The 13,721-nt window shown below is 50.5% G+C and overlaps 1 protein-coding gene across 1 annotated transcript in view; it reads right to left on the reverse strand.

Moving 5' to 3' along the window:
- The window catches only part of CCDC125 (coiled-coil domain containing 125), a 53,983-nt gene that overhangs the window by 22,377 nt on the left and 17,885 nt on the right, over positions 1 to 13,721 (reverse strand). The window contains exon 3 of the mRNA XM_075342080.1: positions 1,507 to 1,565. Within this exon, the coding sequence (XP_075198195.1) occupies positions 1,507 to 1,565 (59 nt within the window). The remainder of the gene's footprint in view (positions 1 to 1,506; positions 1,566 to 13,721) is intronic.

Genomic DNA, 13,721 nt, shown 5'->3' on the forward strand with positions numbered 1-13,721 from the left:
CTGACTCGTCATGCACCACAGCTAGAGAAGAAAGGAGCACAAACATGGACAAAAGAGGCGGCGCCCACCGCGCGACCGTTAGGTAAGTATTATAAAGTGTTTTCTATGTTATGCCCCCTGCCTGGGCTCTTATATACAGCCTGTTAGAATGCTGTATATAAGAGCCCGGTGGTGGTGGCCACAGTGTATAGGCTAAAAAAGTGGTGACAGGTTCCCTTTAAGTCACAGTTGAAAATATGAACTGTAGCCTAAGGGGTACTTTGCACACTACGACATCGCAATCCGATGCTTGTGATGCCAATTGCGATAGTCTCCGCCCCCGTCGCAGCTGTGATATCATGGTGATAGCTGCCGTAGCGAACATTATCGCTACTCCAGCTTCACATGCACTCACCTGCCCTCCGTCGCTCTGGCCGGCGGCCCACCTCCTTATTAAGGGGGCGGGTCGTGCAGCGTCATAGCGACGTCACACGGCAGGCGGCCAATAGAAGCGGAGGGGCGGAGATGAGCGGGACGTAAACATCCCGCCCACCTCCTTCATTCCTCATTGCAGGCGTGACGCAGGTAGGAGATGTTCCTCGCTCCTGCGGCTTCACACACAGCGATGTGTGCTGCCGCTGGAACGAGGAACAACATCGTAACATCGGTCAGTTCCAAATTATGGAAATGACCGACGCTACACCGATGATACGATTACGACGATTTTGCGCTTGTTAATCGTATCAAAAAGGCTTTACACACTACGATATCGCCTGCGACGCCGGATGTGCGTCACTTTTGATTTGACCCCACCGACATCGCACCTGCGATGTCGTAGTGTGCAAAGTGCCCCTTAGATTTTCCATTAATTGAAATGTATCAGCCCTATGAAAAGCTTTAGGATTCAAAGATTGTCTGGTGACTGGCTCATGCAGCCTTTATCCCCTATTTCTTGGAGATGGCTGGACCGTCGTTGAACCTTATGTCACCCCTACCTTACCCCATTGTAGGTTGTAATCTCTTATGAGCAGGGTTGTCATTATTTTTGCTTTAATTACTGTATCTTCTATAACTGTTACTTATGATTGTTTGTATATGAACCTCTGAATTGTAAAGCGAAGGGAATATGTTGGCGCTGTAGAAATAAAGATTATTATTATTATTATTATTATTATTATTAATAGTTTGCCAAGACCTCCTTACTCCAAAAATTTGGTGTCTTTCTAAGCTCACAAACTCTAGTGATAACTCCATGTGCCATGTTTAAAGACAATTTGCAGATGGATTTCACAAAACCCTTGGGAAATCCACCACTGTGAGAATAAAAAGGTTTACAAAGCGGGTTAAGGATAGCCAAAGACAAGCCACAAAAAAAAAAAAAATGTATTATTGCACATTCATAATGTGCAGTATAGTATATAGTGACAATTCCACAAAGTACTAAAAGATGTGAAGTGACCCCCTCAAGTGGCACACGGCAGAGTTAACAAGGATATACAGTAAGGGCTATACTGTAGAGAAGCTTACTTCTGTTAAATCTTGAAGACGTTGCCTCAGATCTTCATTAGAAATTTCAGAACTTGCATCTGCAAACAGACAGATATTAACTATTGCACTTTCCACCCAATGTAGAACTTAAAAATTAATTATTATAACGTTAATACTCAAAAATATTTTCCCATAATGTCGTACTGTAGCAAAAATCAGTGTTTAATTTAACAGAACAGTTGTAGCCACTTCTAAAGTTGGAGAATTATTTTAAAGGAGTTGTCCACTAATTGGCAATCCGCTCTCAATTGCAATATTTCCCCTTATAAAATAACCTATACTCACCTCCAGTGCTGGTGCCATTCCAGTGACCCTTGTTATGCCACATGGGCCCTGCAGTCAATCAGCGGTCACTTCCTTCAAATGTAACTATGATATTTGGAGGAAGTCAGAAAACAGCAGCAGCTCTCACTTCTTCAAGGTGTCAGTTTCATATATATTGGGTATGGAAAGTATTCAGACCCCTTTTACATTTTTCACTCTTTGATTCATTGAAGCCATTTGGTAAATTAAAAAAAAAAAGAGAATTTTGTTTACTTACCGTAAATTCTTTTTCTTATAGTTCCGACATGGGAGACCCAGACCATGGGTGTATAGCTTCTGCCTCCGGAGGACACACAAAGTACTACACTAAAAAGTGTAGCTCCTCCCTCCGAGCATATACACCCCCTGGATGACCAAATCTAGCCAGTTTAGTGCAAAAGCTGAAGGAGGACATCCACCCACAAGTAGAGACAGAGCAAAACCCGGAACAACCGGAACCTCTGACTACAACAACAGCCGGTGAAAACACACAGAACAAGAAAACTGCCAACAGGCAACAGGGAGGGTGCTGGGTCTCCCATGTCGGAACTATAAGAAAAAGAATTTACGGTAAGTAAACAAATAAACAAAATTCTCTTTTTCTTCATCGTTCCTTATGGGAGACCCAGACCATGGGACGCCTCAAAGCAGTCCATGGGTGGGAAATAAACAGAAAACTGAGAAGTAGGCAAAACCTAACTTCACAAATGGGCGACAGCCGCCTGAAGAATGCGTCTGCCCAAGCTCGCATCTGCCGAAGCATGAGCATGCACTTGGTAGTGCTTTGAAAAGGTGTGCAGACTAGACCAAGTGGCAGCCTGACAGACCTGCTGAGCCGTAGCCTGGTGCCTGAAAGCCCAAGAGGCACCGACAGCTCTGGTCGAGTGTGCCTTGATCCCCGGCGGGGGAGGCACCTGAGTACTCTGGTAGGCATCGGATATGGCCGACCTAATCCAACGAGCTAGGGTCGGTTTAGAAGCCGAGAGACCCTTGCGCTGACCTGTGGTCAGCACAAAAAGAGAGGTGCACCGCCTAAGAGCGGCGGTGCGTGACACATAGATCCGGAGCGCCCGCACCAGATCTAAAGTATGCAACGCTTTCTCAAAGCGATGAACAGGGGCCGGACAAAAGGGAAGGCAATGAAATGTCCTGGTTAAGGTGAAAAGGAGACACCACCTTAGGAAGAAAGTCCGGAGTCGGACGGAGAACTACCTTGTCTTGGTGAAAAACCAAAAAAGGTGACTCCAAAGAGAGCGCGGCCAAATCAGAGACTCTCCTGAGAGAAGTTATGGCCACCAGAAAGACGACTTTCTGTGAAAGTCGAAACAAAGAAACTTCCCTAAGAGGCTCAAAGGGGGGTTTCTGTAAGGCCGTGAGGACCAGATTAAGGTCCCAGGGATCCAAAGGCCGCCGGTAAGGTGGAATGATGCGAGATGCGCCCTGCATGAAGGTGCGCACCTGAGCCAGTCGGGCGATACGCCGCTGAAAGAACACTGACAGAGCCGAGACCTGTCCCTTAAGAGAATTGAGGGATAGTCCTAGCTGCAGACCGGACTGTAGAAAGGACAGGATGGTTGGCAAGGAAAAAGGCCAAGGAGCATGGCCGGAAGAACGACACCAGGACAGGAAAATTCTCCAAGTCCTGTGGTAAATTTTTGCCGAGGAAGACTTCCGAGCCTGAGTCATAGTGGAGATGACTTCGGGAGGAATGCCGGAAGCCGTCAGGATCCAGGACTCAAGAGCCATGCCGTCAATCTGAGAGCCGCAGAATTGTGGCGGAAAAACGGACCTTGAGAGAGAAGGTCTGGGCGGTCCGGGAGACGCCACGGCACCTCTACGGACAGACGGAGCAGGTCTGGGTACCAAGCTCGCCTGGGCCAGTCAGGGGCGATGAGTATGACCCAACGGCCCTCCATTCTGATCTTGCGCAGGACTCTGGGCAAGAGAGCTAGAGGGGGAAACACGTAAGTCAGACGAAACTGGGACCAATCCTGAACCAGCGCGTCCGCTGCAAAGGCCTGAGGATCGTGGGAGCGAGCCACGTAAACCGGGACCTTGTTGTTGTGCCGGGATGCCATTAGATCCACTTCTGGAGTGCCCCACTTGCGGCAGATCGACCGGAACACTGCCTGATGCAGAGCCCACTCGCCGCTGTCCACGGTTTGACGGCTGAGATAATCTGCCTCCCAGTTTTCCACGCCTGGGATATGGACTGCGGATATGGCGGACTTGGAGTCCTCCATCCACTGCAGGATGCGTTGAACCTCCAACATTGCCAGGCGGCTGCGAGTCCCGCCCTGGTGATTGATGTAGGCAACTGCTGTCGCGTTGTCTGACTGGACTCGAATGTGCTTGCCCGCCAACAGGTGGTGAAAGGCTACGAGAGCTAGGAGCACAGCTCTGATTTCCAGCACATTGATCGAGAGGACTGATTCGGACGGAGTCCAAATGCCCTGTGCTCGGTGGTGGAGAAATACTGCTCCCCAGCCGGAAAGACTGGCATCCGTGGTGAGGATCACCCAGGACGGGGTCAGAAAGGAGCATCCCTGAGACAGAGAGAGATGCCGAAGCCACCACTGAAGAGAGCTCCTGGCTTGTGGCGACAGAGCCACCAACCTGTGCAAGGAAGAAATCCGCTTGTCCCAACAGAGGAGAATGTCCAGCTGCAGAGGACGCAGATGGGCAAAGGGAACCGCTTCCATTGACGCCACCATCTGACTCAGCACCTGCATAAGGTGCCTGATGGAGTGACGGCGGGGCCTCAACAGAGAGCGCACCGCCAGATGGAGGGACTGCTGTTTGACTAAGGGCAGCTTGACAAGTGCCGGCAGAGTTTCGAATTGCATCCCTAGGTACGTGAGTTTTTGGGTCGGGGTCAGAGTGGACTTGGGCAGATTGACAAGCCACCCGAATTGAACAAGAGTGGCGAGAGTGAGCGAGACACTCCGCTGACAGTCTGCGCTGGATGAAGCCTTGACAAGAAGGTCGTCCAGGTAAGGAATTACTGCCAACCCCTGGAGGTGCAGGACCGCAACCACTGCTGCCATGACCTTGGTGAATACTCGAGGGGCCGTGGCTAACCCGAAGGGGAGAGCCACGAATTGGAAATGTTCCTCTCCGATTGCAAAACGTAGCCAACGCTGGTGTGAAACTGCAATTGGCACATGCAGATAGGCATCTCTGATGTCGATGGATGCCAGGAAATCTCCTTGGGTCATTGAGGCAATGACTGATCGCAGAGACTCCATGCGAAAATGCCTCAGCTTAACATGCTTGTTGAGAAGCTTGAGATCCAGGATGGGCCGGAAGGAACCGTCCTTTTTGGGGACTAGGAAGAGATTTGAATAGAAACCTCTGAACCGTTCCCTGGCGGGAACCAGCACAATTACTCCGTTGGCCTGCAAGGATGCCACGGCCTGAGAGAAGGCGGCGGCCTTGGAGCAGGGGGGAGTTGACAGAAAAAATCTGTTTGGCGGGCTGGAAGAGAACTCTATCCTGTAGCCGTGGGAGATGATATCCCGCACCCACTGGTCGGAGACTTGTTGAAACCACACGTCGCCAAAGTGGGAGAGCCTGCCACCGACCAAGGACGTTGCTGGCTCGGCCAAATAGTCAAGAGGAGGCTGCCTTGGTGGCAGCAGCTCCTGCGGACCCTTGTGGACGCGGCTTCTTGCGCCAGGTGGGCTTCTGGTCCTTGGCCGAGTTAGTGGACGAGGCCGAGGGCTTAGAGCAGGGGTGGGGAACCTTTTTACTGCCGGGGCCATTTGGAATTTTCTACCAACCTTCGGGGGCCGCACCAAATTATCAACTTAAAAACGACCAGGCTATATTTGGTCAAACAATTAATTAACTCACCCCTAATGTCGTGGCCGGAGTGGCTGTGATGTTCGGTGATATTGATCATTTTGTTTCTCACAACTGCTTTTCCAGGTTTGTCTTGGTCTGGAGAGGCTGGGGGCATACACATCCCAGGAGAAGCTGGGGCATATACATCCCAGGAGAAGCTGGGGCATATACATCCCAGGAGAAGCTGGGGCGCATATACATCACAGGAAACATTGAGGCATATACATCCCAGGACAGGCTGGGGCGTATACATCACAGGAGGAGCATATAGATCACAGGAGATGCTAAGCATGGACAGCACTAGTGGCGGGCACAGACAGCACTAGGCGGCGGCACAACGGACAGCACTAGGCGGCACAACGGACAGCAATAGGCGGCACAACGGACAGCAATAGGCGGCACAACGGACAGCAATAGGCGGCACAACGGACAGCAATAGGCGGCACAACGGACAGCAATAGGCGGCACAACGGACAGCAATAGGCGGCACAACGGACAGCAATAGGCGGCACAACGGACAGCAATAGGCGGCACAACGGACAGCAATAGGCGGCACAACGGACAGCAATAGGCGGCACAACGGACAGCAATAGGCGGCACAACGGACAGCAATAGGCGGCACAACGGACAGCAATAGGCGGCACAACGGACAGCGATAGGCGGCACAACGGACAGCGATAGGCGGCACAACGGACAGCGATAGGCGGCACAACGGACAGCGATAGGCGGCACAACGGACAGCGATAGGCGGCACAACGGACAGCGATAGGCGGCACAACGGACAGCGCTAGGCGGCACAGAGAGCGCTAGGCGGCAGCACAGAGAGCGCTAGGCGGCAGCACAGAGAGCGCTAGGCGGCAGCACGGACAGAACTAGGTGGCAACACGAACAGCACTAGGCGGCGGCACAACGGACAGCACTAGGCGGCACAACGGACAGCACTAGGCGGCACAACGGACAGCACTAGGCGGCACAACGGACAGCACTAGGCGGCACAACGGACAGCACTAGGCGGCACAACGGACAGCACTAGGCGGCACAACGGGCAGCACAGAGAGCGCTAGGCGGCAGCACAGAGAGCGCTAGGCGGCAGCACAGAGAGCGCTAGGCGGCAGCACAGAGAGCGCTAGGCGGCAGCACAGAGAGCGCTAGGCGGCAGCACAGAGAGCGCTAGGCGGCAGCACAGAGAGCGCTAGGCGGCAGCACAGAGAGCGCTAGGTGGCAGCACAAAGAGCACTGACAGTGACAGCACAGAGAACACTAGGTGGCAGCACAGAGAACACTAGGTGGCAGCACAGAGAACACTAGGTGGCAGCACAAAGAGCACTAGGTGGCAGCACAAAGAGCACTAGGTGGCAGCACAAAGAGCACTAGGTGGCAGCACAAAGAGCACTAGGTGGCAGCACAAAGAGCACTGACAGTGACAGCACAGAGAACACTAGGTGGCAGCACAGAGAGCACTAGGTGGAAGCACAAAGAGCACTAGGTGGCAGCACAAAGAGCACTAGGTGGCAGCACAAAGAGCACTAGGTGGCAGCACAAAGAGCACTAGGTGGCAGCACAAAGAGCACTAGGTGGCAGCACAAAGAGCACTAGGTGGCAGCACAAAGAGCACTAGGTGGCAGCACAAAGAACACTAGGTGGCAGCACAAAGAGCACTGACAGTGACAGCACTAAAAGGCAGCATGGAGAGCATTAGGTGACAGCACTAGGAGGCAGCAGGGAGAGCACGATGTGGCAGCACTGACAGCACTAGGAGGCTGCAAAGATTACACAGCACTGAGGGGTTACACACAGTACTGGGGGGTACACAGCACTTGGGGCTACACACAGTACTAGGGGGTACACAGCACTGGATGGGGGGGCAGCGATGGGTTGCATACTCACAGTACAAGGGGAGGAGGAGGAGTCACATAGCACAGGTCCGGGAGGCATGTACAGCAGGAAGGCATCTGCTGCACCTCTTCTGCTGTGACTGGAGCACAGCGCGCTGCTTACCCCGCCCTCAAGGTAAACCCTCAGCATGCGAGCACAGTCCCGGGTTCAGTCTAGAATGTATGGGCTGTAGTCAGGTCCCGAAAAGAGCCCGTACATTCTAGTACGGGCTGCAATCAGGATCTGTAAATAGCCCGTACATTCTAGCATCTACCCATAACGCACTGGGATTTTAAAGGGCCGGCGGCTGGCAAAAGCGCAAGTGCCGCTCGAGCACTGGGGTAGCCTGGAATGTGCCCGGGGGCCGCATTAAATGTCATCGCGGGCCGCATACGGTCCGCGGGCCGGAGGTTCCCCACCCCTGGCTTAGAGGATGACCAGTTAGAGGAACGAAAGGAACGAAACCTCGACTGGTTCCTGCCCTGGACAGGTTTCCTGGCTTTAGTCTGTGGCAAGGAAGTACTCTTCCCGCCAGTAGCCTCCTTAATAATTTCATCCAGATGTTCACCGAACAGCCTGGACCCAGCAAATGGGAGCCCAGCAAGGTACTTCTTTGAGGAAGCATCCGCCTTCCACTCACGAAGCCATAAGATCCTGCGGATAGCGAGGGAATTGGCGGAGGCCACCGCAGTGCGGTGAGAGGCCTCCAGCATGGCAGACATGGCGTAGGCTGAAAAGGATGAAGCCTGGGAAGTTAAAGCAACCAATTCAGGCATAGAGTCCCTAGTGAGGGTATGCATCTCCTCCAGAGAAGCAGAGATGGCTTTGAGAGCCCACACTGCTGCAAAAGATGGGGAGAACGAGGCCCCTGTCGCCTCATAGACAGACTTGGCCAGGAGGTCAACCTGGCGGTCAGTGGAATCCTTGAGTGAGGTGCCATCAGCCACAGATACAACTGTCCAGGCTGAGAGTCTAGACACCGGAGGGTCCACACATGGTGAGAGAGCCCACTCCTTGACCACCTCTGGTGGAAAAGGAAAACTGTCATCAGAACCACGCTTAGGAAAGCGTTTGTCAGGACAGGCTCTGGGCTTAGACACAGTGGTCTGAAAACTGGAGTGGTTAAAGAACACACTCCTTGGTCTCTTAGGCAAAGTAAACTGGTGCTTTTCTGCCAGAGAGGGTTGCTCCTCTGATACTGGCGGATTGAGGTCCAGTACAGTATTAATGGACGCAATCAAATCACTAACATCTGCATCCCCCTCAGTCAGATCAATGGGGCACATAGAGGTAGCGTCCGAGCCCCCAGTAAAGACATCCTCCTCGTCCTACGAATCGGCTCGTGAATCGGAGCTGCGGGACGAGGAAGGAGAGGGGTCCCTGCGTTTCCTTTTAGGAGGACGGGGTCTGGGAGCAGATGAAGAATCCTCTGTGAGCTCTGGAGAGCGAGCCGAAGCAGCAGAGGCACCCTGTGAAGGGGGCTGATGCATGCTCAGCAGAGTCCGGGACAGCTCTCCCATGGAGTCAGCAAAGGACTGGGAGATAGACTTAGTAAACAATTCTACCCAAGCCGGGGGTTCAGCCACCGGGGCCGGAGCAGCCTGAGGGACCACTGGGGAGACTCCAGGCTGAGGCACCACCATGTTAGAGCAGGCATCACAATGTGGATATGTGCTCGGTTCATGCAGTACGAGCTTACATGCAGTGCATATTGAGTACAGCCTTGCAGCCTTGCTCCTAGTGTGAGACATGGTGCTGAGGTGGAGGCTCTGCAGTAAGAACACACTCCTTCAGAATGACCCCCAGAGAGTGTATAATAAAGTCCACAACCAGAGGTTGTGGCTTACCAGACCGATTTGTGTGCCCTCCGGATCCCACAACTCAGACCCCCAGACAGGTTGCAGAGATGCAGCAGCCAGCGCCGATCAGTGTGAGAACGCTGATAAAATGGCGCCGGAGTGAGGAGGGGGGGCGGGGCCTAGTCCAAGAGCGGGAACCGGAGGGCCAAGGGGATATACAGGGGAGGGAAACATCTCCTCAGAGAGGAGTGTCCTCCCCTCTGCTGAACGGCCGGTGGGCGGCGCCGCACTGTCCCTCTGCATGACTGACATGCAGGGGCAGTGAAACCGAAAGTAGGCCGCAGCTGAAGCCGGGGACTAAATTTTACAGTGCGGCCGGCGAGCAGGCACCCTCGGCGCGGTTCTCAGGGGAAACCCAGAGAACCGGCCGGAAATGTCACCAAAATAACTAACACACTCTCCCCAACAATAAAAAATGCAAGGGACCCCCTGACAATAACGTCTCAATACTTAGCTTGAGAGACGCAGGGCCAGGTCCCTGAGGGATGAGTGCTCCGTCCGGCAGGGTCCTGAGAGGGCTGCGGATGGAGACCGGTCTCCTGCAAAGCAGTGAGAACCGTGCTGGCTCCCACTTCAAGCCAGAGCCCGAGGGATGGTGAAGGAGCGCGGCATGTAAAGGCTCCAGCCTTGAAATCAACCTTAACAGCACCGCCGACACAGTGGGGTGAGAAGGGACATGCCGGGGGTCCAGCTTGGACCCGCTTTTCTTCCAACTCTTTAAAATCAAAAATCAAAAATCAGATGAAAATGCATGTGTGATCCTCCTGAACACAAAGCATTGAACTGGCTAGATTTGGTCATCCAGGGGGTGTATATGCTCGGAGGGAGGAGCTACACTTTTTAGTGTAGTACTTTGTGTGTCCTCCGGAGGCAGAAGCTATACACCCATGGTCTGGGTCTCCCATAAGGAACGATGAAGAAAGTTCATTTTTTTCTCATTAATGTACACTTTGCACCCCATCTTGACTGAAAAAAAACCCCAGAAATGTAGGCCTTGGTTTGCGCCCGGTTTTTGCCGGATGTGGCATATTTAGCCCATGCGGTGGCCGGATTGAACGTTGCCTGGTACGTTTTTTTGTGCGGCGAAAAAACCGCATCGCAATTTACAATGCAAGCCTATGGACGCCGGATGCGGCTTCCTGCGGCAAAAACCGCATCCGGCCGACGGATGCGTTTTTTTTCCACTGTGCATGCTCAGTATCAAGCCGCATCCGTCAAAAAACGGACGGGCCGCATAGAAAAACTTATGAAATGGATCCGTTTTTTTTCGCCGCATCCGTTGCATAGGTTTTTGAGCCAGATTGAGCCGCACTGCAAAAACCGGATGTGTGAAAGTAGCCTACTACAGCTATGAGTCTTCTTGGGAATGATACAACAAGTTTTTCACACCTGGATTTGGGGTTCCTCTGCCAATCTTCCTTGCAGATCCTTTCCAGTTCTTTCAGGTTGGATGGTGAACATTGGTGGACACCCATGTTCAGGTCTCTCCAGAGATGCTCAATTGGGTTTAGGTCAGGGTTCTGGCTGGGCCAGTCAAAAATGGTCACAGAGTTGTTCTGAGGCCAATCCTTTGTTATTTTAGCTGTATGCTTAGGGTCATTGTCTTGTTGGAAGGTGAACCTTCAGCCAAGTCTGAGGTCCAGAGCACTCTGGAAGAGGTTTTCTTCCAGGATATCTCTGTACTTGGCCGCATACATCTTTCCTTCAATTACAACCTGTCATCCTGTTCCTGCAGCTGAGAAACACCCCCATAGCATGATGCTGCCACCACCATGTTTCACTGTTGGGATTGTATTGGGCAGGTGATGAGCAGTGCCTGGTTTTCTCCACACATACCACTTAGAATTATCACCAAAAAGTTCTAGCTTCATCTCATCAGACCAGAGAATTATATTTCTCATAGTCTGAGAGTCCTTCATGTGTATTTATGCAAACTCTATGCGGGCTTTCATATGTCTTGCACTGAGGAGAGGCGTCCGTCAAGAAGGCTGCAGTGATAGTTGACTTTGTGGAACTTTCTCCCACTTACCTACTGCATCCCTGGAGCTCAGCCACAGTGATCTTGCGGTTCTTCTTTACCTCTCTCCTCAAGGCTCTTCTCCCAGGATTGCTCAGTTTGGCTGGACGGCCAGGTCTAGGAAGAATTCTAGTGGTTCCAAACTTCTTCCATTTAAGGATTATGGAGGCCACTGTTCTCTTCGGAACCTTGAGTACAGCAGAAATTCTTTTGTAACCTTGGCCAGATCTGTGCCTTGCCACAATTCTGTCTGAGCTCCTTGAGCAGTTTCTATTACCTCATGATTCTCATATGGTCTGACAAGCACTGTGAGCTGGGAGGTCTTATATAGACAGGTGTGCGCCTTTCCAAATCAACTCCTATCAGTTTAATTAAACACAGCTGGACTGCAATGAAGGAGTGGAACTATCTCAATGAGGTTCAAAAGGAAATGGACAGCATGTGACTTAAATATGAGTGTCTGAGCAAAGGGTCTGAATACTTATAATGTGATATTAAAGTTTTTCTTGTTTAAAAAATTTGCAAAAATATCTACATTTCTGTGTGTTTTTCTGTCAAGATGGAGTGCAGAGTGTACATTAATGAAAAAAAATGAACTTTTTTGAATTTACCAGATGGCTACAATGAAACAAAGTGAAAAATTTAAAGGGGTCTGAATACTTTCTATACCCACTGTTTGCTATTCCTAATATAAGGGGGAATATAATGTCATGGCCAAAAGTGATGGCACCCTTGAAATTGTTCCAGAAAACAAAGGAGCTCTCCCAGAAAATTATAGGCATTACACATTTTGTTATATGTGTATTTCCTTTGTATGTGTTTGAAACAACACATAAAAACTGAGAAAAAAAAAAAGGCAAATTGGACATAATTTCACACAAAACTCCAAAATTTAGTGGGACAAAATTGTTGGCACCTTCAACTTGATATCTGGTTGTTCACCTTTTGGGATAAATAACGGCAATCAATAGCTTGCTATAGCCATCAACAAGCTTCTTACTCCTCTCAACTGGAATTTTGAACTCTTCTTTTGCAAACTGGTCCAGGTCTCATATTTGAAGGCACATTCTCCCAATAGTAATTTTTATATCTCTCCACAGGTGTTCAATGGGATTTAGATCTGTACTCATTGCTTCCACTTCAGAACTCTCCAGCTCTTTGTTTCCATCCATTTCTGGGTGGTTCTTGCAGTATGTTTGGGGTCAGTGTTCTAGTGGAAGACTCCTGGCCTAGGATGCAAACCCATCTTTCTAACACTGGGTATTACATTGCTACCCAAAATCATTTGGTAATCTTCATATTTCTTGATGCCTTGCACGCGGTCAAGGCACACAGTGCAAGAAGCAGCAAAACAACTCCAAAACATCTTTGAACCTCCACCATATTTGACTGTAGGTACTGTGTTCCTTTCTTTGTAGGCTTCATTCCATTTTCAGTAAACAGTCGAAAGTTGTGCTTTACCAAAAAGCTCTATCTTGGTCTTGTCTGTGCAAAAGATGCTTCCCAGAAGGATTTTGGCTCACTCACATTTTGGCAAACTGCAGTATAGCTTTTTAATGTCTCTGTATCAGTAGTGGGGTCCTCCTGGGCCTCCTGCCATAGCATTTCAGTCAAATGTCAAAGGATAGTTTGCACAGACACTGATGCACCCTGAGCCAGCAGGACAGCTTGAATTTCTTTGGAACTTGATTTGAGGCTGTGTATCCACCATCTGGACTATCCTGCGTTGTAACCTTTCATCATTTTTTCTCTGCTGTCCACATGCAGGGAAATTTGCTAGTGTCATGTGTTTTAGTCTTCTTCTTTATGTTGTGCAGCATCCACAAAGGAACATCAAGATCTCTAGTGATTGACTTGTAACCTTGAGATTGTTAATTTTTTTCAAGTCCTCAGATAATTCTCTTCTCCTCAGCCATACGAAGCATGGAGAGCAGACACAGACATACAATGCAAATATTGAGTCAACTTCTCCCCTTTTTAGCTGGCTGTAGGTGTGATTTTCATATTGCCCACACCAGTTACTTGCCACAAGTTAATTTGTTAAATGTCACTGTCAATCTCTGACAGCAGCATCTACTGTAACACATGCCGGCAGAGAGCACGTCATTCCATTCGCAGGGCATAGATGGGTTTTCATGTTAGCCAGGGGCCTGCTGAAGACCCCCGTACCTGTCATTACGATTCTCCTATGAAACCCAGTTTTTAGTTGGCATTCATAGGAGTGTGTAATTTTCACTATACATAGCAGTGCTGATGCACTGCTATGTGTAGCACAAGAGATTAGACAATAGCAG

Source organism: Anomaloglossus baeobatrachus, chromosome 1, assembly GCF_048569485.1.
Source record: "Anomaloglossus baeobatrachus isolate aAnoBae1 chromosome 1, aAnoBae1.hap1, whole genome shotgun sequence".
NCBI lineage: Eukaryota > Metazoa > Chordata > Amphibia > Anura > Aromobatidae > Anomaloglossus > Anomaloglossus baeobatrachus.